A 25,016-nucleotide genomic window follows, 5' to 3' on the forward strand; every position below is an offset into this window, starting at 1 on the left:
ACAGAGTCATGTGCAGAAACACACAGGACAGGAGCAAACTCCCACACACACACTGCCACAGACGCAGACGCACACGCACGCACACACGCACACACGTTGTATATACATTTCTGATGTTAAATTAAAAGCACACATGTTCTTGAGGCCTGTGCTGGGTCAGTGGTAGAAAGTAAAGCAGACAGGTGATGCAGAGTACTCACTATGAACCCAGGCTCCCCTTTCTTTCCACCTTCCCCCTGCTCTCCCTGCAGAAGAGCAAGAGAGAGAGAAGGAGAGGAATAAAGAGAGATCTTAGTGAGGCAACAAATATACTTTTAATCAGGTCAAAGTGCACAGAACAAGGTTTTAAGTCAGGTAGAAAGAGGACATTCAGTATTATGTTCTTCTGAGGGTGAGAATATGTTTACCTTGGTGCCCTCAGGCCCTGGTTCCCCCAGTGGACCGTCTGCACCCCTCGGCCCCTATGACACAGAAACACAGCTGCTAAGCCCTCTGTGTGTGTGTGTGTGTGAGTGTGTGTGTGTGTATCCCTGGGCCCCTATGACACACAAATAGCTTAGCCCTCTCTGTATGCAGGGTTTACAAACCACTCAGCCATCACATCACACAACGCCACTCGTAAATACAAGCACACACCCACCCACACTCTCACACCCGCACACAGCAACGCACCCACACATGCACACACCCACACAACCACGCACACCCACCCAAACCTACTGTACTTAGCAGTGTACAATATGGGATATGGGCGTAACCAAATCATCTAGAGTGTCTCAATAAAATAATGGGGTGGAGGAGGCGAGAGCATGGGGAGTATCAAACACATAAGGGCATTGGTGTTAGGAGCAGCGCATGGTAGCAGTCTACTGTGCAGGCCCTTTTTGTCTTCAAACACATCCGCATGGAATTCCAGAAAGACAGTTGGACTGCATAATATCAACAACTTGGGAGTAATCAGCTTCTTCTTTGTCTTTGTCTATCTGGGGGTTACCTGCTGACCTTTGCATACCACTCCTCTCTATCTCTCTCTCTCCTTCCCTCTCACTGTCTTTAATACCTACACACAAAAAGGTAAATGCTAGACAGTCAGGCCACATTCAGTGGTGCGTTTTGGAGGAAACACAAGCAACTGACTGATCATCCGTCTGAGTGTGTGCTCTACTGGACTACTCTGTCTTCCTGTAGTGGACGCTACATTTACTGTACCTTGGTTCAGGGCAGGCCAAGGATACAGCGGGGAAATAAGTCAAACAGTAAAAAGAAGTGTTTACTTACTCATAAAACTATTCAACACAGACATTTGAGTGAGTGGATGTACTGTATGGGGCTCCGCCTCACACGGCTGGATGTCCAGCTGGCTGTCAAGGCCAAGCAAAACGAGAGCAGAGCCACCACTTCTCAGTCCAAATGAAACGAGTAGAGCTAAGACAAATCTCATTTGCTGAATCGGAAATTGTAACTTTCTTTTACTTGATCCTAAAACTGTACAGTTGGGTGAATGGCTCATTCAGGGTTGTTAACAGGCACTAACTGTGCCCTATTACAAACACTTGGCTCAGTCAGTTCTATGGATTAGAACAGTAGCCAAACACACTTATAATTTATACTATATCCAATTAAAATTCAACCCCTCCTTTGATTGGTCAATTGAGTGAGCCAAGTGACAAATGAACACATTGTGAGGTCAATGAGGACAACTGAAAGACACATAGACAGGTCAAGAGTTAAAGATGATGCGTCATGGGGAACTATTGTCTCCTAGCTTCTGTCTGCAGGTAATAGTTTATACTGTAGTACTAGTGAAGTTAGTCCATACACACCGAGCATACCAAACATTAGGAACAACCCCGTGCCCCTTTGCCCTCAGAGCAGCCTCAGTTCATCAGGGCATGGACTCTACAAGGTGTCGAAAGCATTCCACAGGGATGCTGGCCCATGTTGACTCCAATGCTTCCCACAGTTGTGTCAAGTTGGCTGGATGTCCTTTGGGTGGTGGACCATTCTTGATACACATGGGAAACTGCTGAGCATGACAAATCCAGCAGCATTGTAGTTCTTAACAGACTCAAACCGGTGCGCCTGGCACCTATTATCATACCCCGTTCAAAGGCACTTAAATCTATTGTCATCACTCTCCGAATGGCACACACTCCATGTCTCAATTGTCTCAAGGTTAAAAATCCTTCTTTGACCTGTTTCCGCTCCTTCCTCTACACTGATTGAAGTGGATTTAACAAGTGACATCAATAAGGGATCATATCTTTCACCTGGATTTCATGGAAAGAGTAAGTGTTCTTAACGTTATGTACACTCAGTGTATAGTTACTACTGGGACATATATTATTTTATCTGCATGTAATATCTCATATATTTATGTAATAGTTCATATAGTCATGTAATATTTCATATATTTATGTAATATCTCATATAGTAATGTAATATCTCATATAGTTAAGTCATATCTCATATAGTTAAGTCAAATCTCATATAGTTATATAATATATCATATATTTATGCAATATCTCATATAGTCATGTAATATCTCATATATTTATGTAATAGCCTATATAGTGATGTAATATCATTAAAGCAGCAGACTTAATGAATCTGTAAATGATTAGATATCAGAGAGAGAGAGATAAAAGGGGAGAAAGCGACGTTTTCTTTTCTCCTACTGTACATTGTGACATCATTAATCTAGGCCTAGTTCAAGTACGCCACATTTTATCATCCAGACCTGATTTCTTTATAGCTCAGATGGTTAAACCATAAGAGAAGGTCATAATAAGGTTAGGATAACAACTTTTGGATTGGCCCTGTGGAGGCGTAGACTGGCAGCAAGCTGAGCTGTTTCACTTTGCTGCTGTTAAGTACTTTAGCCTGTTGGACACGAGAGATAAACATCCCAGCAGCACGTCATGCATGTTTATATCAGAACAGCTGTTCCAAAATACCAGCGTGTAATCAAATCACTGCCGACACAACACTTTCATTACATTTATTGTTACTGAACAATGCTGTTCTGGTTATAGAAGTGTTGTGATTCAGTGGACAGATCACATACAGTGCCTTCGGAAAGTATTCAGACCCCTTGACTTTTTCCACATTTTGATACATTACAGCCTTATTCTAAAATGGATTAATAAAACAAATGTCTTCAACAATCTACACACAATACACCATAATGACAAAGTGAAAACAGGTTTCAATAAGTATTCAGACCCTTTCCTATTAGACTCGAAATTGAGCTCAGGTGCATCCTGTTACCATTAATAATCCATGAGATGTTTCTACAACTTGATTGGAGTCCACCTGTGGTAAATTCAATTGATTGGACATAATTTGGAAAGGCACACACCTGTCTATATAAGGTCCAACAGTGAACAGTGCATGTCAGAGCAAAAACCAAGCCATGAAGTCGAAGGAATTGTCTGTAGAGCTCCGAGACAGGATTGTGTCGAGACACAGATCAGGGGAAGGGTACTAAAACATTTCTGCAGCATTGAAGGTCCTCAAGAACATAGTAACCTCCTTCATTCTTAAATAGAAGAAGTTTGGAACCACCAAGACTCTTCCTAGAGCTGGCCGCCCGGCTAAACTGAGCAATTTGGGGAGAAGGGCCTTGATCAGGGAAGTGACCAAGTACCCAATGGTCATTCTGAGGGAGTTCAAGAGTTCCTCTGTGGAGATGGGAGAAGGACAACCATCTCTGCAGCACTCCACCAAACAGACCTATATGGTGGAGCGGCCAGATGGAAGCCTCTCCTCAGTAAAAGGCACATGACAGCCTGCTTGGAGTTTGCCAAAAGCCACCTAAACAAGATTCTCTGGTCTGATGAAACCAAGACTGAACTCTTTAGCCTGAATGCCAAGTGTCACGTCTGGAGTAAATCTGGCACCATGAAGCATGGTGGTGGCAGCATCATGCTGTGGGGATGTTTTTCATGGGCAGGGACTGGGAGACTAGTCAGGATCGAGGCAAAGATGAACGGAGCAAAGTACAGAGAGAACCTTGATGAAAACCTGCTGGGGCGAAGGTTCACCTTCCAACAGGACAACGACCCTAAGCACACAGCCAATACAACGCAGGAGAGGCTTCGGGACAAATCTCTGAATGTACTTGAGTGGCCCAGCCAGAGCCCAGACTTGAACCCGATCGAACATCTTTGAATGGACCTGAAAATAGCTGTGCATTGACTCTCCCCATCCAACCTGACAGAGCTTGAGAGGATCTGCAGAGAATAATGGGAGAAACTGCCAAAATACAGGTGTGCCAAGCTTGAAGCGTCACACCCAAGAAGACTCAAGGCTGTAATCACTGCCAAAGATGCTTCAACAAAGTACAGAGTAAAGGATTCTGAATACTTATGTAAATGCAATATTTTAGTTGTTCATTTTTTATAAATTTGTCTTCACTTGTTTTTGCTTTGTCATTATGGGGTATTGTGTGTAGATTGATGAGGGAACAAACAATTTAATCAATTTTAGAATAAGGCTATAAAGTAACAAAGTGTGGAAAAGGTCAATGGGTCTGAATACTTTCCGAAGGCTCTGTACGTCTATATTTTCCAAAACAGGAAAAGCAATTAAGTGTAGATTATAGTAACCACCGAATATCCAAATGTGTGTGATTGTAAAGTGTTGCTATGTGTTTTCAGTGTTTGTGTGAAGCAGAGGACAGTAATGTACTGTTTGTGTAGTGTGGCTAGTGGCTAGACGGTAGCTGTACCGTTTGTGTAATGTACTGTTTGTGTAGTATGGCTAGATGGTAGCTGTACTGTTTGTGTAGTGTGGCTAGATGGTAGCTGTACTGTTTGTGTAATGTACTGTTTGTGTAGTGTGGCTAGATGGTAGCTGTACTGTTTGTGTAATGTACTGTTTGTGTAGTATGGCTAGATGGTAGCTGTACTGTTTGTGTAATGTACTGTTTGTGTAGTGTGGCTAGATGGTAGCTGTACTGTTTGTGTAGTATGGCTAGATGGTAGCTGTACTGTTTGTGTAATGTACTGTTTGTGTAGTGTGGCTAGATGGTAGCTGTACTGTTTGTGTAATGTACTGTTTGTGTAGTGTGGCTAGACGGTAGCTGTACCGTTTGTGTAATGTACTGTTTGTGTAGTGTGGCTAGATGGTAGCTGTACTGTTTGTGTAATGTACTGTTTGTGTAGTGTGGCTAGACGGTAGCTGTACCGTTTGTGTAATGTACTGTTTGTTTAGTGTGGCTAGATGGTAGCTGTACTGTTTGTGTAATGTACTGTTAGTGTAGTGTGGCTAGATGGTAGCTGTACTGTTTGTGTAGTGTGGCTAGATGGTAGCTGTACTGTTTGTGTAATGTACTGTTTGTGTAGTGTGTCTAGATGGTAGCTGTACTGTTTGTGTAATGTACTGTTTGTGTAGTGTGGCTAGATGGTAGCTGTACTGTTTGTGTAGTGTGGCTAGATGGTAGCTGTACTGTTTGTGTACTGTACTGTTTGTGTAGTGTGGCTAGATGGTAGCTGTACTGTTTGTGTAGTGTACTTTTTGTGTAGTGTGGCTAGATGGTAGCTGTACTGTTTGTGTACTGTACTGTTTGTGTAGTGTGGCTAGATGGCAGCTGTACTGTTTGTGTAGTGTGGCTAGATGATAGCTGTACTGTTTGTGTAATGTACTTTTTGTGTAGTGTGGCTAGATGGTAGCTGTACTGTTTGTGTAATGTACTTTTTGTGTAGTGTGGCTAGATGGTAGCTGTACTGTTTGTGTAGTATGGCTAGATGGTAGCTGTACTGTTTGTGTAATGTACTGTTTGTGTAGTGTGGCTAGATGGTAGCTGTACTGTTTGTGTAGTGTGGCTAGATGGTAGCTGCACTGTTTGTGTAATGTACAGTTTGTGTAGTGTGGCTAGATGATAGCTGTACTGTTTGTGTAATGTACTTTTTGTGTAGTGTGGCTAGATGGCAGCTGTACTGTTTGTGTAGTGTGGCTAGATGATAGCTGTACTGTTTGTGTAATGTACTTTTTGTGTAGTGTGGCTAGATGGTAGCTGTACTGTTTGTGTAGTATGGCTAGATGGTAGCTGTACTGTTTGTGTAGTGTGGCTAGATGGTAGCTGTACTGTTTGTGTAATGTACTTTTTGTGTAGTGTGGCTAGATGGTAGCTGTACTGTTTGTGTAATGTACTTTTTGTGTAGTGTGGCTAGATGGTAGCTGTACTGTTTGTGTAATGTACTGTTTGTGTAGTGTGGCTAGATGGTAGCTGTACTGTTTGTGTAGTATGGCTAGATTGTAGCTGTACTGTTTGTGTAATGTACTTTTTGTGTAGTGTGGCTAGATGGCAGCTGTACTGTTTGTGTAGTGTGGCTAGATGGTAGCTGTACTGTTTGTTTAGTGTGGCTAGATGGTAGCTGTACTGTTTGTGTAGTGTGGCTAGATGGTAGCTGTACTGTTTGTGTAGTGTGGCTAGATGGTAGCTGTACTGTTTGTGTAGTGTGGCTAGATGGTAGCTGTACTGTTTGTGTAGTGTGGCTAGATGGTAGCTGTACTTTTTGTGTAGTGTGGCTAGATGGCAGCTGTACTGTTTGTGTAGTGTGGCTAGATGATAGCTGTACTGTTTGTGTAATGTACTTTTTGTGTAGTGTGGCTAGATGGTAGCTGTACTGTTTGTGTAATGTACTGTTTGTGTAGTGTGGCTAGATGGTAGCTGTACTGTTTGTTTAGTGTGGCTAGATGGCAGCTGTACTGTTTGTGTAGTGTGGCTAGATGGTAGCTGTACTGTTTGTGTAATGTACTTTTTGTGTAGTGTGGCTAGATGGTAGCTGTACTGTTTGTGTAATGTACTGTTTGTGTAGTGTGGCTAGATGGTAGCTGTACTGTTTGTGTAGTGTGGCTAGACGGTAGCTGTACTGTTTGTGTAATGTACTGTTTGTGTAGTGTGGCTAGATGGTAGCTGTACTGTTTGTGTAATGTACTGTTTGTGTAGTGTGGCTAGATGGTAGCTGTACTGTTTGTTTAGTGTGGCTAGATGGCAGCTGTACTATTTGTGTAGTGTGGCTAGATGGTAGCTGTACTTTTTGTGTAGTGTGGCTAGATGGCAGCTGTACTGTTTGTGTAGTGTGGCTAGATGGTAGCTGTACTGTTTGTTTAGTGTGGCTAGATGGTAGCTGTACTGTTTGTGTAGTGTGGCTAGATGGTAGCTGTACTGTTTGTGTAGTGTGGCTAGATGGTAGCTGTACTGTTTGTGTAGTGTGGCTAGATGGTAGCTGTACTGTTTGTGTAGTGTGGCTAGATGGTAGCTGTACTTTTTGTGTAGTGTGGCTAGATGGCAGCTGTACTGTTTGTGTAGTGTGGCTAGATGATAGCTGTACTGTTTGTGTAATGTACTTTTTGTGTAGTGTGGCTAGATGGTAGCTGTACTGTTTGTGTAATGTACTGTTTGTGTAGTGTGGCTAGATGGTAGCTGTACTGTTTGTTTAGTGTGGCTAGATGGCAGCTGTACTGTTTGTGTAGTGTGGCTAGATGGTAGCTGTACTGTTTGTGTAATGTACTTTTTGTGTAGTGTGGCTAGATGGTAGCTGTACTGTTTGTGTAATGTACTGTTTGTGTAGTGTGGCTAGATGGTAGCTGTACTGTTTGTGTAGTGTGGCTAGACGGTAGCTGTACTGTTTGTGTAATGTACTGTTTGTGTAGTGTGGCTAGATGGTAGCTGTACTGTTTGTGTAATGTACTGTTTGTGTAGTGTGGCTAGATGGTAGCTGTACTGTTTGTTTAGTGTGGCTAGATGGCAGCTGTACTATTTGTGTAGTGTGGCTAGATGGTAGCTGTACTGTTTGTGTAGTGTGGCTAGATGGCAGCTGTACTGTTTGTGTAGTGTGGCTAGATGATAGCTGTACTGTTTGTGTAATGTACTTTTTGTGTAGTGTGGCTAGATGGTAGCTGTACTGTTTGTGTAATGTACTGTTTGTGTAGTGTGGCTAGATGGTAGCTGTACTGTTTGTGTAGTGTGGCTAGATGGCAGCTGTACTGTTTGTGTAGTGTGGCTAGATGATAGCTGTACTGTTTGTGTAATGTACTTTTTGTTTAGTGTGGCTAGATGGTAGCTATACTGTTTGTGTAGTGTGGCTAGATGGTAGCTGTACTGTTTGTGTAGTGTGGCTAGATGGTAGCTGTACTGTTTGTGTAGTGTGGCTAGATGGTAGCTGTACTGTTTGTGTAGTGTGGCTAGATGGTAGCTGTACTGTTTGTGTAATGTACTGTTTGTGTAGTATGGCTAGATGGTAGCTGTACTGTTTGTGTAGTGTGGCTAGATGGTAGCTGTACTGTTTGTGTAGTGTGGCTAGATGGTAGCTGTACTGTTTGTGTAGTGTGGCTAGATGGTAGCTGTACTGTTTGTGTAGTGTGGCTAGATGGTAGCTGTACTGTTTGTGTAGTGTAGCTAGATGGTAGCTGTACTGTTTGTGTAATGTACTGTTTGTATAGTGTGGCTAGATGGTAGCTGTACTGTTTGTGTAATGTACTGTTTGTGTAATGTACTGTTTGTGTAGTGTGGCTTGATGGTAGCTGTAATGTTTGTGTAGTGTGGCTAGATGGTAGCTGTACTGTTTTGTGATCTACTGTTTGTGTAGTGTGGCTATATGGTAGCTGTACTGTTTGTGTAATGTACTGTTTGTGTAGTGTGGCTAGATGGTAGCTGTACGGTTTGTGTAATGTACTGTTTGTGTAGTGTGGCTAGATGGTAGCTGTACTGTTTGTGTAGTGTGGCTAGATGGTAGCTGTACTGTTTGTGCAGTGTACTGTTTGTGTAGTGTGGCTAGACGGTAGCTGTACTGTTTGTGTAGTGTGGCTAGATGGTAGCTGTACTGTTTGTGTAGTGTGGCTAGATGGTAGCTGTACTGTTTGTGTAATGTACTGTTTGTGTAGTGTGGCTAGATGGTAGCTGTACTGTTTGTGTAGTGTGGCTAGATGGTAGCTGTACTGTTTGTGTAATGTACTGTTTGTGTAGTGTGGCTAGATGGTAGCTGTACTGTTTGTGTAATGTACTGTTTGTTTAGTGTGGCTAGATGGTAGCTATACTGTTTGTGTAGTGTGGCTAGATGGTAGCTGTACTGTTTGTGTAGTGTGGCTAGATGGTAGCTGTACTGTTTGTGTAGTGTGGCTAGATGGTAGCTGTACTGTTTGTGTAATGTACTGTTTGTATAGTGTGGCTAGATGGTAGCTGTACTGTTTGTGTAATGTACTGTTTGTGTAATGTACTGTTTGTGTAGTGTGGCTTGATGGTAGCTGTAATGTTTGTGTAGTGTACTGTTTGTGTAGTGTGGCTAGATGGTAGCTGTACTGTTTGTGTAGTGTGGCTAGATGGTAGCTGTACTGTTTGTGTAATGTACTGTTTGTGTAGTGTGGCTAGATGGTAGCTGTACTGTTTGTGTAGTGTACTGTTTGTGTAGTGTGGCTAGATGGTAGCTGTACTGTTTGTGTAGTGTGGCTAGATGGTAGCTGTACTGTTTGTGTAGTGTGGCTAGATGGTAGCTGTACTGTTTGTGTAATGTACTGTTTGTGTAGTGTGGCTAGATGGTAGCTGTACTGTTTGTGTAATGTACTGTTTGTGTAGTATGGCTAGATGGTAGCTGTACTGTTTGTGTAGTGTGGCTAGATGGTAGCTGTACTGTTTGTGTAGTGTGGCTAGATGGTAGCTGTACTGTTTGTGTAATGTACTGTTTGTGTAGTGTGGCTAGATGGTAGCTGTACTGTTTGTGTAATGTACTGTTTGTGTAGTGTGGCTAGATGGTAGCTGTACTGTTTGTGTAGTGTGGCTAGATGGTAGCTGTACTGTTTGTGTAGTGTGGCTAGATGGTAGCTGTACTGTTTGTGTAATGTACTGTTTGTGTAGTGTGGCTAGATGGTAGCTGTACTGTTTGTGTAATGTACTGTTTGTGTAGTGTGGCTAGATGATAGCTGTACTGTTTGTGTAGTGTGGCAAGATGGTAGCTGTACTGTTTGTGTAATGTACTGTTTGTGTAGTGTGGCTAGATGGTAGCTGTACTGTTTGTGTAATGTACTGTTTGTGTAATGTACTGTTTGTGTAGTGTGGCTAGATGATAGCTGTACTGTTTGTGTAGTGTGGCTAGATGGTAGCTGTACTGTTTGTGTAATGTACTGTTTGTGTAGTGTGGCTAGATGGTAGCTGTACTGTTTGTGTAATGTACTGTTTGTGTAGTATGGCTAGATGGTAGCTGTACTGTTTGTAATGTACTGTTTGTGTAGTGTGGCTAGACGGTAGCTGTACTGTTTGCGTAATGTACTGTTTGTGTAGTATGGCTAGATGGTAGCTGTACTGTTTGTAATGTACTGTTTGTGTAGTGTGGCTAGATGGTAGCTGTACTGTTTGCGTAATGTACTGTTTGTGTAGTATGGCTAGATGGTAGCTGTACTGTCTGCGAAGTGTGGCTAGATGGTAGCTGTTTGTGTAGTGTACTGTTTGTGTAGTGTGGCTAGATGGTAGCTGTACTGTTTGTGTAATGTACTGTTTGTGTAGTGTGGCTAGATGGTAGCTGTACTGTTTGTGTAATGTACTGTTTGTGTAGTGTGGCTAGATGGTAGCTGTACTGTTTGCGAAGTGTGGCTAGATGGTAGCTGTACTGTTTGTGTAATGTACTGTTTGTGTACTGTACTGTTTGTGTAGTGTGGCTAGATGGTAGCTGTACTGTTTGTGTAATGTACTGTTTGTGTAGTGTGGCTAGACGGTAGCTGTACTGTTTGTGTAATGTACTGTTTGTGTAGTGTGGCTAGATGGTAGCTGTACTGTTTGTGTAGTGTGGCTAGATGGTAGCTGTACTGTTTGTTTAGTGTGGCTAGATGGTAGCTGTACTGTTTGTTTAGTGTGGCTAGATGGTAGCTGTACTGTTTGTGTAGTGTGGCTAGATGGTAGCTGTACTGTTTGTGTAATGTACTGTTAGTGTAGTGTGGCTAGATGGTAGCTGTACTGTTTGTGTAGTGTGGCTAGATGGTAGCTGTACTGTTTGTGTACTGTACTGTTTGTGTAGTGTGGCTAGATGGTAGCTGTACTGTTTGTTTAGTGTGGCTAGATGGTAGCTGTACTGTTTGTTTAGTGTGGCTAGATGGTAGCTGTACTGTTTGTTTAGTGTGGCTAGATGGTAGCTGTACTGTTTGTGTAGTGTGGCTAGATGGTAGCTGTACTGTTTGTGTAATGTACTGTTTGTGTAGTATGGCTAGATGGTAGCTGTACTGTTTGTGTAGTGTGGCTAGATGGTAGCTGTACTGTTTGTGTAATGTACTGTTTGTGTAGTATGGCTAGATGGTAGCTGTACTGTTTGTGTAATGTACTGTTTGTGTAGTATGGCTAGATGGTAGCTGTACTGTTTGTTTAGTGTGGCTAGATGGTAGCTGTACTGTTTGTTTAGTGTGGCTAGATGGTAGCTGTACTGTTTGTGTACTGTACTGTTTGTTTAGTGTGGCTAGATGGTAGCTGTACTGTTTGTTTAGTGTGGCTAGATTGTAGCTATACTGTTTGTGTAGTGTGGCTTGATGGTAGCTGTACTGTTTGTGTAGTGTGGCTAGATGGTAGCTGTACTGTTTTGTGATCTACTGTTTGTGTAGTGTGGCTAGATGGTAGCTGTACTGTTTGTGTAATGTACTGTTAGCGTAGTGTGGCTAGATGGTAGCTGTACTGTTTGTGTAGTGTGGCTAGATGGTAGCTGTACTGTTTGTGTAATGTACTGTTAGTGTAGTGTGGCTAGATGGTAGCTGTACTGTTTGTGTAGTGTGGCTAGATGGTAGCTGTACTGTTTGTTTAGTGTGGCTAGATTGTAGCTGTACTGTTTGTGTAGTGTGGCTAGATGGTAGCTGTACTGTTTGTTTAGTGTGGCTAGATTGTAGCTGTACTGTTTGTGTAGTGTGGCTAGATGGTAGCTGTACTGTTTGTGTAATGTACTGTTAGTGTAGTGTGGCTAGATGGTAGCTGTACTGTTTGTGTAGTGTGGCTAGATGGTAGCTGTACTGTTTGTGTAATGTACTGTTTGTGTAGTGTGGCTAGATGGTAGCTGTACTGTTTGTGTAATGTACTGTTAGTGTAGTGTGGCTAGATGGTAGCTGTACTGTTTGTGTAGTGTGGCTAGATGGTAGCTGTACTGTTTGTTTAGTGTGGCTAGATGGTAGCTGTACTGTTTGTGTAATGTACTGTTTGTGTAGTGTGGCTAGATGGTAGCTGTACTGTTTGCGAAGTGTGGCTAGATGGTAGCTGTACTGTTTGTGTAATGTACTGTTTGTGTACTGTACTGTTTGTGTAGTGTGGCTAGATGGTAGCTGTACTGTTTGTGTAATGTACTGTTTGTGTAGTGTGGCTAGACGGTAGCTGTACTGTTTGTGTAATGTACTGTTTGTGTAGTGTGGCTAGATGGTAGCTGTACTGTTTGTGTAGTGTGGCTAGATGGTAGCTGTACTGTTTGTTTAGTGTGGCTAGATGGTAGCTGTACTGTTTGTTTAGTGTGGCTAGATGGTAGCTGTACTGTTTGTGTAGTGTGGCTAGATGGTAGCTGTACTGTTTGTGTAATGTACTGTTAGTGTAGTGTGGCTAGATGGTAGCTGTACTGTTTGTGTAGTGTGGCTAGATGGTAGCTGTACTGTTTGTGTACTGTACTGTTTGTGTAGTGTGGCTAGATGGTAGCTGTACTGTTTGTTTAGTGTGGCTAGATGGTAGCTGTACTGTTTGTTTAGTGTGGCTAGATGGTAGCTGTACTGTTTGTTTAGTGTGGCTAGATGGTAGCTGTACTGTTTGTGTAGTGTGGCTAGATGGTAGCTGTACTGTTTGTGTAATGTACTGTTTGTGTAGTATGGCTAGATGGTAGCTGTACTGTTTGTGTAGTGTGGCTAGATGGTAGCTGTACTGTTTGTGTAATGTACTGTTTGTGTAGTATGGCTAGATGGTAGCTGTACTGTTTGTTTAGTGTGGCTAGATGGTAGCTGTACTGTTTGTTTAGTGTGGCTAGATGGTAGCTGTACTGTTTGTGTACTGTACTGTTTGTTTAGTGTGGCTAGATGGTAGCTGTACTGTTTGTTTAGTGTGGCTAGATTGTAGCTATACTGTTTGTGTAGTGTGGCTTGATGGTAGCTGTACTGTTTGTGTAGTGTGGCTAGATGGTAGCTGTACTGTTTTGTGATCTACTGTTTGTGTAGTGTGGCTAGATGGTAGCTGTACTGTTTGTGTAATGTACTGTTAGCGTAGTGTGGCTAGATGGTAGCTGTACTGTTTGTGTAGTGTGGCTAGATGGTAGCTGTACTGTTTGTGTAATGTACTGTTAGTGTAGTGTGGCTAGATGGTAGCTGTACTGTTTGTGTAGTGTGGCTAGATGGTAGCTGTACTGTTTGTTTAGTGTGGCTAGATTGTAGCTGTACTGTTTGTGTAGTGTGGCTAGATGGTAGCTGTACTGTTTGTTTAGTGTGGCTAGATTGTAGCTGTACTGTTTGTGTAGTGTGGCTAGATGGTAGCTGTACTGTTTGTGTAATGTACTGTTAGTGTAGTGTGGCTAGATGGTAGCTGTACTGTTTGTGTAGTGTGGCTAGATGGTAGCTGTACTGTTTGTGTAATGTACTGTTTGTGTAGTGTGGCTAGATGGTAGCTGTACTGTTTGTGTAATGTACTGTTAGTGTAGTGTGGCTAGATGGTAGCTGTACTGTTTGTGTAGTGTGGCTAGATGGTAGCTGTACTGTTTGTTTAGTGTGGCTAGATGGTAGCTGTACTGTTTGTGTAATGTACTGTTTGTGTAGTGTGGCTAGATGGTAGCTGTACTGTTTGTGTAGTATGGCTAGATGGTAGCTGTACTGTTTGTGTAATGTACTGTTTGTGTAGTATGGCTAGATGATAGCTGTACTGTTTGTGTAATGTACTTTTTGTGTAGTGTGGCTAGATGGCAGCTGTACTGTTTGTGTAGTGTGGCTAGATGATAGCTGTACTGTTTGTGTAATGTACTTTTTGTGTAGTGTGGCTAGATGGTAGCTGTACTGTTTGTGTAGTATGGCTAGATGGTAGCTGTACTGTTTGTGTAGTGTGGCTAGATGGTAGCTGTACTGTTTGTGTAATGTACTTTTTGTGTAGTGTGGCTAGATGGTAGCTGTACTGTTTGTGTAATGTACTTTTTGTGTAGTGTGGCTAGATGGTAGCTGTACTGTTTGTGTAATGTACTTTTTGTGTAGTGTGGCTAGATGGTAGCTGTACTGTTTGTGTAGTATGGCTAGATTGTAGCTGTACTGTTTGTGTAGTGTGGCTAGATGGTAGCTGTACTGTTTGTGTAATGTACTTTTTGTGTAGTGTGGCTAGATGGCAGCTGTACTGTTTGTGTAGTGTGGCTAGATGATAGCTGTACTGTTTGTGTAATGTACTTTTTGTGTAGTGTGGCTAGATGGTAACTGTACTGTTTGTGTAATGTACTGTTTGTGTAGTGTGGCTAGATGGTAGCTGTACTGTTTGTTTAGTGTGGCTAGATGGTAGCTGTACTGTTTGTGTAATGTACTTTTTGTGTAGTGTGGCTAGATGGTAGCTGTACTGTTTGTGTAATGCACTGTTTGTGTAGTGTGGCTAGATGGTAGCTGTACTGTTTGTGTAGTGTGGCTAGACGGTAGCTGTACTGTTTGTGTAATGTACTGTTTGTGTAGTGTGGCTAGATGGTAGCTGTACTGTTTGTGTAATGTACTGTTTGTGTAGTGTGGCTAGATGGTAGCTGTACTGTTTGTTTAGTGTGGCTAGATGGCAGCTGTACTGTTTGTGTAGTGTGGCTAGATGGTAGCTGTACTGTTTGTGTAGTGTGGCTAGATGGCAGCTGTACTGTTTGTGTAGTGTGGCTAGATGATAGCTGTACTGTTTGTGTAATGTACTTTTTGTGTAGTGTGGCTAGATGGTAGCTGTACTGTTTGTGTAATGTACTGTTTGTGTAGTGTGGCTAGATGGTAGCTGTACTGTTTGTTTAGTGTGGCTAGATGGCAGCTGTACTGTTTGTGTAGTGTGGCTAGATGGTAGCTGTACTGTTTGTGTAATGTACTGTTTGTTTAGTGTGGCTAGATGGTAGCTATACTGTTTGTGTAGTGTGGCTAGATGGTAGCTGTAATGTTTGTGTAGTGTGGCTAGATGGTAGCTGTACTGTTTGTGTAGTGTGGCTAGATGGTAGCTGTACTGTTTGTGTAGTATGGCTAGATGGTAGCTGTACTGTTTGTGTAGTGTGGCTAGATGGTAGCTGTACTGTTTGTGTAGTGTGGCTAGATGGTAGCTGTACTGTTTGTGTAATGTACTGTTTGTATAGTGTGGCTAGATGGTAGCTGTACTGTTTGTGTAATGTACTGTTTGTGTAATGTACTGTTTGTGTAGTGTGGCTTGATGGTAGCTGTAATGTTTGTGTAGTGTGGCTAGATGGTAGCTGTACTGTTTTGTGATCTACTGTTTGTGTAGTGTGGCTATATGGTAGCTGTACTGTTTGTGTAATGTACTGTTTGTGTAGTGTGGCTAGATGGTAGCTGTACGGTTTGTGTAATGTACTGTTTGTGTAGTGTGGCTAGATGGTAGCTGTACTGTTTGTGTAGTGTGGCTAGATGGTAGCTGTACTGTTTGTGCAGTGTACTGTTTGTGTAGTGTGGCTAGATGGTAGCTGTACTGTTTGTGTAGTATGGCTAGATGGTAGCTGTACTGTTTGTGTAGTGTGGCTAGATGGTAGCTGTACTGTTTGTGTAGTGTGGCTAGATGGTAGCTGTACTGTTTGTGTAATGTACTGTTTGTATAGTGTGGCTAGATGGTAGCTGTACTGTTTGTGTAATGTACTGTTTGTGTAATGTACTGTTTGTGTAGTGTGGCTTGATGGTAGCTGTAATGTTTGTGTAGTGTGGCTAGATGGTAGCTGTACTGTTTTGTGATCTACTGTTTGTGTAGTGTGGCTATATGGTAGCTGTACTGTTTGTGTAATGTACTGTTTGTGTAGTGTGGCTAGATGGTAGCTGTACGGTTTGTGTAATGTACTGTTTGTGTAGTGTGGCTAGATGGTAGCTGTACTGTTTGTGTAGTGTGGCTAGATGGTAGCTGTACTGTTTGTGCAGTGTACTGTTTGTGTAGTGTGGCTAGATGGTAGCTGTACTGTTTGTGTAGTGTGGCTAGATGGTAGCTGTACTGTTTGTGTAGTGTGGCTAGATGGTAGCTGTACTGTTTGTGTAATGTACTGTTTGTGTAGTGTGGCTAGATGGTAGCTGTACTGTTTGTGTAATGTACTGTTTGTTTAGTGTGGCTAGATGGTAGCTATACTGTTTGTGTAGTGTGGCTAGATGGTAGCTGTACTGTTTGTGTAGTGTGGCTAGATGGTAGCTGTACTGTTTGTGTAGTGTGGCTAGACGGTAGCTGTACTGTTTGTGTAATGTACTGTTTGTGTAGTGTGGCTAGATGGTAGCTGTACTGTTTGTGTAATGTACTGTTTGTGTAGTGTGGCTAGATGGTAGCTGTACTGTTTGTTTAGTGTGGCTAGATGGCAGCTGTACTGTTTGTGTAGTGTGGCTAGATGGTAGCTGTACTGTTTGTGTAGTGTGGCTAGATGGCAGCTGTACTGTTTGTGTAGTGTGGCTAGATGATAGCTGTACTGTTTGTGTAATGTACTTTTTGTGTAGTGTGGCTAGATGGTAGCTGTACTGATTGTGTAATGTACTGTTTGTGTAGTGTGGCTAGATGGTAGCTGTACTGTTTGTTTAGTGTGGCTAGATGGCAGCTGTACTGTTTGTGTAGTGTGGCTAGATGGTAGCTGTACTGTTTGTGTAATGTACTGTTTGTTTAGTGTGGCTAGATGGTAGCTATACTGTTTGTGTAGTGTGGCTAGATGGTAGCTGTAATGTTTGTGTAGTGTGGCTAGATGGTAGCTGTACTGTTTGTGTAGTGTGGCTAGATGGTAGCTGTACTGTTTGTGTAGTATGGCTAGATGGTAGCTGTACTGTTTGTGTAGAGTGGCTAGATGGTAGCTGTACTGTTTGTGTAGTGTGGCTAGATGGTAGCTGTACTGTTTGTGTAATGTACTGTTTGTATAGTGTGGCTAGATGGTAGCTGTACTGTTTGTGTAATGTACTGTTTGTGTAATGTACTGTTTGTGTAGTGTGGCTTGATGGTAGCTGTAATGTTTGTGTAGTGTGGCTAGATGGTAGCTGTACTGTTTTGTGATCTACTGTTTGTGTAGTGTGGCTATATGGTAGCTGTACTGTTTGTGTAATGTACTGTTTGTGTAGTGTGGCTAGATGGTAGCTGTACGGTTTGTGTAATGTACTGTTTGTGTAGTGTGGCTAGATGGTAGCTGTACTGTTTGTGTAGTGTGGCTAGATGGTAGCTGTACTGTTTGTGCAGTGTACTGTTTGTGTAGTGTGGCTAGATGGTAGCTGTACTGTTTGTGTAGTGTGGCTAGATGGTAGCTGTACTGTTTGTGTAGTGTGGCTAGATGGTAGCTGTACTGTTTGTGTAATGTACTGTTTGTGTAGTGTGGCTAGATGGTAGCTGTACTGTTTGTGTAGTGTGGCTAGATGGTAGCTGTACTGTTTGTGTAATGTACTGTTTGTGTAGTGTGGCTAGATGGTAGCTGTACTGTTTGTGTAATGTACTGTTTGTGTAGTGTGGCTAGATGGTAGCTATACTGTTTATGTAATGTTTAATTTATTTTTTATTTTTTTAATTTTACCTTTATTTAACCAGGCAAGTCAGTTAAGAACAAATTCTTATTTTCAATGACGGCCTGGGAACAGTGGGTTAACTGCCTGTTCAGGGGCAGAACGACAGATTTGTACCTTGTCAGCTCGGGGGTTTGAACTCGCAACCTTCCGGTTACTAGTCCAACACTCTAACCACTAGGCTACCCTGCCGCCCCAATGTACTGTTTGTATAGTGTGGCTAGATGGTAGCTGTACTGTTTGTGTAATGTACTGTTTGTGTAATGTACTGTTTGTGTAGTGTGGCTTGATGGTAGCTGTAATGTTTGTGTAGTGTACTGTTTGTGTAGTGTGGCTAGATGGTAGCTGTACTGTTTGTGTAGTGTGGCTAGATGGTAGCTGTACTGTTTTGTGATCTACTGTTTGTGTAGTGTGGCTATATGGTAGCTGTACTGTTTGTGTAATGTACTGTTTGTGTAATGTACTGTTTGTTTAGTGTGGCTAGATGGTAGCTGTACTGTTTGTTTAGTGTGGCTAGATGGTAGCTGTACTGTTTGTGTAATGTACTGTTTGTGTAGTATGGCTAGATGGTAGCTGTACTGTTTGTGTAATGTACTGTTTGTGTAGTATGGCTAGATGGTAGCTGTACTGTTTGTTTAGTGTGGCTAGATGGTAGCTGTACTGTTTGTTTAGTGTGGCTAGATGGTAGCTGTACTGTTTGTGTACTGTACTGTTTGTTTAGTGTGGCTAGATGGTAGCTGTACTGTTTGTTTAGTGTGGCTAGATTGTAGCTATACTGTTTGTGTAGTGTGGCTTGATGGTAGCTGTACTGTTTGTGTAGTGTGGCTAGATGGTAGCTGTACTGTTTTGTGATCTACTGTTTGTGTAGTGTGGCTAGATGGTAGCTGTACTGTTTGTGTAATGTACTGTTAGCGTAGTGTGGCTAGATGGTAGCTGTACTGTTTGTGTAGTGTGGCTAGATGGTAGCTGTACTGTTTGTGTAATGTACTGTTAGTGTAGTGTGGCTAGATGGTAGCTGTACTGTTTGTGTAGTGTGGCTAGATGGTAGCTGTACTGTTTGTTTAGTGTGGCTAGATTGTAGCTGTACTGTTTGTGTAGTGTGGCTAGATGGTAGCTGTACTGTTTGTTTAGTGTGGCTAGATTGTAGCTGTACTGTTTGTGTAGTGTGGCTAGATGGTAGCTGTACTGTTTGTGTAATGTACTGTTAGTGTAGTGTGGCTAGATGGTAGCTGTACTGTTTGTGTAGTGTGGCTAGATGGTAGCTGTACTGTTTGTGTAATGTACTGTTTGTGTAGTGTGGCTAGATGGTAGCTGTACTGTTTGTGTAATGTACTGTTTGTTTAGTGTGGCTAGATGGTAGCTGTACTGTTTGTGTAGTGTGGCTAGATGGTAGCTGTACTGTTTGTTTAGTGTGGCTAGATGGTAGCTGTACTGTTTGTGTAATGTACTGTTTGTGTAGTGTGGTTAGATGGTAGCTGTACTGTTTGTGTAGTATGGCTAGATGGTAGCTGTACTGTTTGTGTAATGTACTGTTTGTGTAGTATGGCTAGATGATAGCTGTACTGTTTGTGTAATGTACTTTTTGTGTAGTGTGGCTAGATGGCAGCTGTACTGTTTGTGTAGTGTGGCTAGATGATAGCTGTACTGTTTGTGTAATGTACTTTTTGTGTAGTGTGGCTAGATTGTAGCTGTACTGTTTGTGTAGTATGGCTAGATGGTAGCTGTACTGTTTGTGTAGTGTGGCTAGATGGTAGCTGTACTGTTTGTGTAATGTACTTTTTGTGTAGTGTGGCTAGATGGTAGCTGTACTGTTTGTGTAATGTACTTTTTGTGTAGTGTGGCTAGATGGTAGCTGTACTGTTTGTGTAATGTACTTTTTGTGTAGTGTGGCTAGATGGTAGCTGTACTGTTTGTGTAGTATGGCTAGATTGTAGCTGTACTGTTTGTGTAGTGTGGCTAGATGGTAGCTGTACTGTTTGTTTAGTGTGGCTAGATGGTAGCTGTACTGTTTGTGTAGTGTGGCTAGATGGTAGCTGTACTGTTTGTGTAATGTACTTTTTGTGTAGTGTGGCTAGATGGCAGCTGTACTGTTTGTGTAGTGTGGCTAGATGATAGCTGTACTGTTTGTGTAATGTACTTTTTGTGTAGTGTGGCTAGATGGTAGCTGTACTGTTTGTGTAATGTACTGTTTGTGTAGTGTGGCTAGATGGTAGCTGTACTGTTTGTTTAGTGTGGCTAGATGGCAGCTGTACTGTTTGTGTAGTGTGGCTAGATGGTAGCTGTACTGTTTGTGTAATGTACTTTTTGTGTAGTGTGGCTAGATGGTAGCTGTACTGTTTGTGTAATGTACTGTTTGTGTAGTGTGGCTAGATGGTAGCTGTACTGTTTGTGTAGTGTGGCTAGACGGTAGCTGTACTGTTTGTGTAATGTACTGTTTGTGTAGTGTGGCTAGATGGTAGCTGTACTGTTTGTGTAATGTACTGTTTGTGTAGTGTGGCTAGATGGTAGCTGTACTGTTTGTTTAGTGTGGCTAGATGGCAGCTGTACTGTTTGTGTAGTGTGGCTAGATGGTAGCTGTACTGTTTGTGTAGTGTGGCTAGATGGCAGCTGTACTGTTTGTGTAGTGTGGCTAGATGATAGCTGTACTGTTTGTGTAATGTACTTTTTGTGTAGTGTGGCTAGATGGTAGCTGTACTGTTTGTGTAATGTACTGTTTGTGTAGTGTGGCTAGATGGTAGCTGTACTGTTTGTTTAGTGTGGCTAGATGGCAGCTGTACTGTTTGTGTAGTGTGGCTAGATGGTAGCTGTACTGTTTGTGTAATGTACTGTTTGTTTAGTGTGGCTAGATGGTAGCTATACTGTTTGTGTAGTGTGGCTAGATGGTAGCTGTAATGTTTGTGTAGTGTGGCTAGATGGTAGCTGTACTGTTTGTGTAGTGTGGCTAGATGGTAGCTGTACTGTTTGTGTAGTATGGCTAGATGGTAGCTGTACTGTTTGTGTAGTGTGGCTAGATGGTAGCTGTACTGTTTGTGTAGTGTGGCTAGATGGTAGCTGTACTGTTTGTGTAATGTACTGTTTGTATAGTGTGGCTAGATGGTAGCTGTACTGTTTGTGTAATGTACTGTTTGTGTAATGTACTGTTTGTGTAGTGTGGCTTGATGGTAGCTGTAATGTTTGTGTAGTGTGGCTAGATGGTAGCTGTACTGTTTTGTGATCTACTGTTTGTGTAGTGTGGCTATATGGTAGCTGTACTGTTTGTGTAATGTACTGTTTGTGTAGTGTGGCTAGATGGTAGCTGTACGGTTTGTGTAATGTACTGTTTGTGTAGTGTGGCTAGATGGTAGCTGTACTGTTTGTGTAGTGTGGCTAGATGGTAGCTGTACTGTTTGTGCAGTGTACTGTTTGTGTAGTGTGGCTAGATGGTAGCTGTACTGTTTGTGTAGTGTGGCTAGATGGTAGCTGTACTGTTTGTGTAGTGTGGCTAGATGGTAGCTGTACTGTTTGTGTAATGTACTGTTTGTGTAGTGTGGCTAGATGGTAGCTGTACTGTTTGTGTAGTGTGGCTAGATGGTAGCTGTACTGTTTGTGTAATGTACTGTTTGTGTAGTGTGGCTAGATGGTAGCTGTACTGTTTGTGTAATGTACTGTTTGTTTAGTGTGGCTAGATGGTAGCTATACTGTTTGTGTAGTGTGGCTAGATGGTAGCTGTACTGTTTGTGTAGTGTGGCTAGATGGTAGCTGTACTGTTTGTGTAGTGTGGCTAGATGGTAGCTGTACTGTTTGTGTAATGTACTGTTTGTATAGTGTGGCTAGATGGTAGCTGTACTGTTTGTGTAATGTACTGTTTGTGTAATGTACTGTTTGTGTAGTGTGGCTTGATGGTAGCTGTAATGTTTGTGTAGTGTACTGTTTGTGTAGTGTGGCTAGATGGTAGCTGTACTGTTTGTGTAGTGTGGCTAGATGGTAGCTGTACTGTTTTGTGATCTACTGTTTGTGTAGTGTGGCTATATGGTAGCTGTACTGTTTGTGTAATGTACTGTTTGTGTAATGTACTGTTTGTGTAGTGTGGCTTGATGGTAGCTGTAATGTTTGTGTAGTGTGGCTAGATGGTAGCTGTACTGTTTTGTGATCTACTGTTTGTGTAGTGTGGCTATATGGTAGCTGTACTGTTTGTGTAATGTACTGTTTGTGTAGTGTGGCTAGATGGTAGCTGTACTGTTTGTGTAATGTACTGTTAGTGTAGTGTGGCTAGATGGTAGCTGTACTGTTTGTGTAGTGTGGCTAGATGGTAGCTGTACTGTTTGTTTAGTGTGGCTAGATGGTAGCTGTACTGTTTGTGTAGTATGGCTAGATGGTAGCTGTACTGTTTGTGTAATGTACTGTTTGTGTAGTATGGCTAGATGATAGCTGTACTGTTTGTGTAATGTACTTTTTGTGTAGTGTGGCTAGATGGCAGCTGTACTGTTTGTGTAATGTACTGTTTGTGTAGTGTGGCTAGATGGTAGCTGTACTGTTTGTGTAGTATGGCTAGATGGTAGCTGTACTGTTTGTGTAATGTACTGTTTGTGTAGTATGGCTAGATGATAGCTGTACTGTTTGTGTAATGTACTTTTTGTGTAGTGTGGCTAGATGGCAGCTGTACTGTTTGTGTAGTGTGGCTAGATGATAGCTGTACTGTTTGTGTAATGTACTTTTTGTGTAGTGTGGCTAGATGATAGCTGTACTGTTTGTGTAATGTACTTTTTGTGTAGTGTGGCTAGATGGCAGCTGTACTGTTTGTGTAGTGTGGCTAGATGGTAGCTGTACTGTTTGTGTAGTATGGCTAGATGGTAGCTGTACTGTTTGTGTAATGTACTGTTTGTGTAGTGTGGCTAGATGGTAGCTGTACTGTTTGTGTAGTATGGCTAGATGGTAGCTGTACTGTTTGTGTAATGTACTGTTTGTGTAGTATGGCTAGATGATAGCTGTACTGTTTGTGTAATGTACTTTTTGTGTAGTGTGGCTAGATGGCAGCTGTACTGTTTGTGTAGTGTGGCTAGATGATAGCTGTACTGTTTGTGTAATGTACTTTTTGTGTAGTGTGGCTAGATGGTAGCTGTACTGTTTGTGTAGTATGGCTAGATGGTAGCTGTACTGTTTGTGTAGTGTGGCTAGATGGTAGCTGTACTGTTTGTGTAATGTACTTTTTGTGTAGTGTGGCTAGATGGTAGCTGTACTGTTTGTGTAATGTACTTTTTGTGTAGTGTGGCTAGATGGTAGCTGTACTGTTTGTGTAATGTACTTTTTGTGTAGTGTGGCTAGATGGTAGCTGTACTGTTTGTGTAGTATGGCTAGATTGTAGCTGTACTGTTTGTGTAGTGTGGCTAGATGGTAGCTGTACTGTTTGTTTAGTGTGGCTAGATGGTAGCTGTACTGTTTGTGTAGTGTGGCTAGATGGTAGCTGTACTGTTTGTGTAATGTACTTTTTGTGTAGTGTGGCTAGATGGCAGCTGTACTGTTTGTGTAGTGTGGCTAGATGATAGCTGTACTGTTTGTGTAATGTACTTTTTGTGTAGTGTGGCTAGATGGTAGCTGTACTGTTTGTGTAATGTACTGTTTGTGTAGTGTGGCTAGATGGTAGCTGTACTGTTTGTTTAGTGTGGCTAGATGGCAGCTGTACTGTTTGTGTAGTGTGGCTAGATGGTAGCTGTACTGTTTGTGTAATGTACTTTTTGTGTAGTGTGGCTAGATGGTAGCTGTACTGTTTGTGTAGTGTGGCTAGAAGGTAGCTGTACTGTTTGTGTAATGTACTGTTTGTGTAGTGTGGCTAGATGGTAGCTGTACTGTTTGTGTAATGTACTGTTTGTGTAGTGTGGCTAGATGGTAGCTGTACTGTTTGTTTAGTGTGGCTAGATGGCAGCTGTACTGTTTGTGTAGTGTGGCTAGATGGTAGCTGTACTGTTTGTGTAGTGTGGCTAGATGGCAGCTGTACTGTTTGTGTAGTGTGGCTAGATGATAGCTGTACTGTTTGTGTAATGTACTTTTTGTGTAGTGTGGCTAGATGGTAGCTGTACTGTTTGTGTAATGTACTGTTTGTGTAGTGTGGCTAGATGGTAGCTGTACTGTTTGTTTAGTGTGGCTAGATGGCAGCTGTACTGTTTGTGTAGTGTGGCTAGATGGTAGCTGTACTGTTTGTGTAATGTACTGTTTGTTTAGTGTGGCTAGATGGTAGCTATACTGTTTGTGTAGTGTGGCTAGATGGTACCTGTAATGTTTGTGTAGTGTGGCTAGATGGTAGCTGTACTGTTTGTGTAGTGTGGCTAGATGGTAGCTGTACTGTTTGTGTAGTATGGCTAGATGGTAGCTGTACTGTTTGTGTAGTGTGGCTAGATGGTAGCTGTACTGTTTGTGTAGTGTGGCTAGATGGTAGCTGTACTGTTTGTGTAATGTACTGTTTGTATAGTGTGGCTAGATGGTAGCTGTACTGTTTGTGTAATGTACTGTTTGTGTAATGTACTGTTTGTGTAGTGTGGCTTGATGGTAGCTGTAATGTTTGTGTAGTGTGGCTAGATGGTAGCTGTACTGTTTTGTGATCTACTGTTTGTGTAGTGTGGCTATATGGTAGATGTACTGTTTGTGTAATGTACTGTTTGTGTAGTGTGGCTAGATGGTAGCTGTACGGTTTGTGTAATGTACTGTTTGTGTAGTGTGGCTAGATGGTAGCTGTACTGTTTGTGTAGTGTGGCTAGATGGTAGCTGTACTGTTTGTGCAGTGTACTGTTTGTGTAGTGTGGCTAGATGGTAGCTGTACTGTTTGTGTAGTGTGGCTAGATGGTAGCTGTACTGTTTGTGTAGTGTGGCTAGATGGTAGCTGTACTGTTTGTGTAATGTACTGTTTGTGTAGTGTGGCTAGATGGTAGCTGTACTGTTTGTGTAGTGTGGCTAGATGGTAGCTGTACTGTTTGTGTAATGTACTGTTTGTGTAGTGTGGCTAGATGGTAGCTGTACTGTTTGTGTAATGTACTGTTTGTTTAGTGTGGCTAGATGGTAGCTATACTGTTTGTGTAGTGTGGCTAGATGGTAGCTGTACTGTTTGTGTAGTGTGGCTAGATGGTAGCTGTACTGTTTGTGTAGTGTGGCTAGATGGTAGCTGTACTGTTTGTGTAATGTACTGTTTGTATAGTGTGGCTAGATGGTAGCTGTACTGTTTGTGTAATGTACTGTTTGTGTAGTGTGGCTAGATGGTAGCTGTACTGTTTGTGTAGTGTGGCTAGACGGTAGCTGTACTGTTTGTGTAATGTACTGTTTGTGTAGTGTGGCTAGATGGTAGCTGTACTGTTTGTGTAATGTACTGTTTGTGTAGTGTGGCTAGATGGTAG

At 42.1% G+C, this 25,016-nt stretch overlaps 1 protein-coding gene across 1 annotated transcript in view; it reads right to left on the bottom strand.

Moving 5' to 3' along the window:
- LOC110524715 (collagen alpha-1(XXIV) chain) overlaps positions 1 to 25,016 on the bottom strand; it is a 241,432-nt gene that overhangs the window by 74,113 nt on the left and 142,303 nt on the right. The window contains exons 29-30 of the mRNA XM_036978599.1: positions 408 to 461; positions 201 to 245 (exon numbers count right to left, since the gene is read on the bottom strand). Of these exons, the coding sequence (XP_036834494.1) occupies positions 201 to 245; positions 408 to 461 (99 nt within the window). The remainder of the gene's footprint in view (positions 1 to 200; positions 246 to 407; positions 462 to 25,016) is intronic.

The sequence above is a fragment of the Oncorhynchus mykiss genome, chromosome 5 (assembly GCF_013265735.2).
Source record: "Oncorhynchus mykiss isolate Arlee chromosome 5, USDA_OmykA_1.1, whole genome shotgun sequence".
Taxonomy (NCBI): domain Eukaryota; kingdom Metazoa; phylum Chordata; class Actinopteri; order Salmoniformes; family Salmonidae; genus Oncorhynchus; species Oncorhynchus mykiss.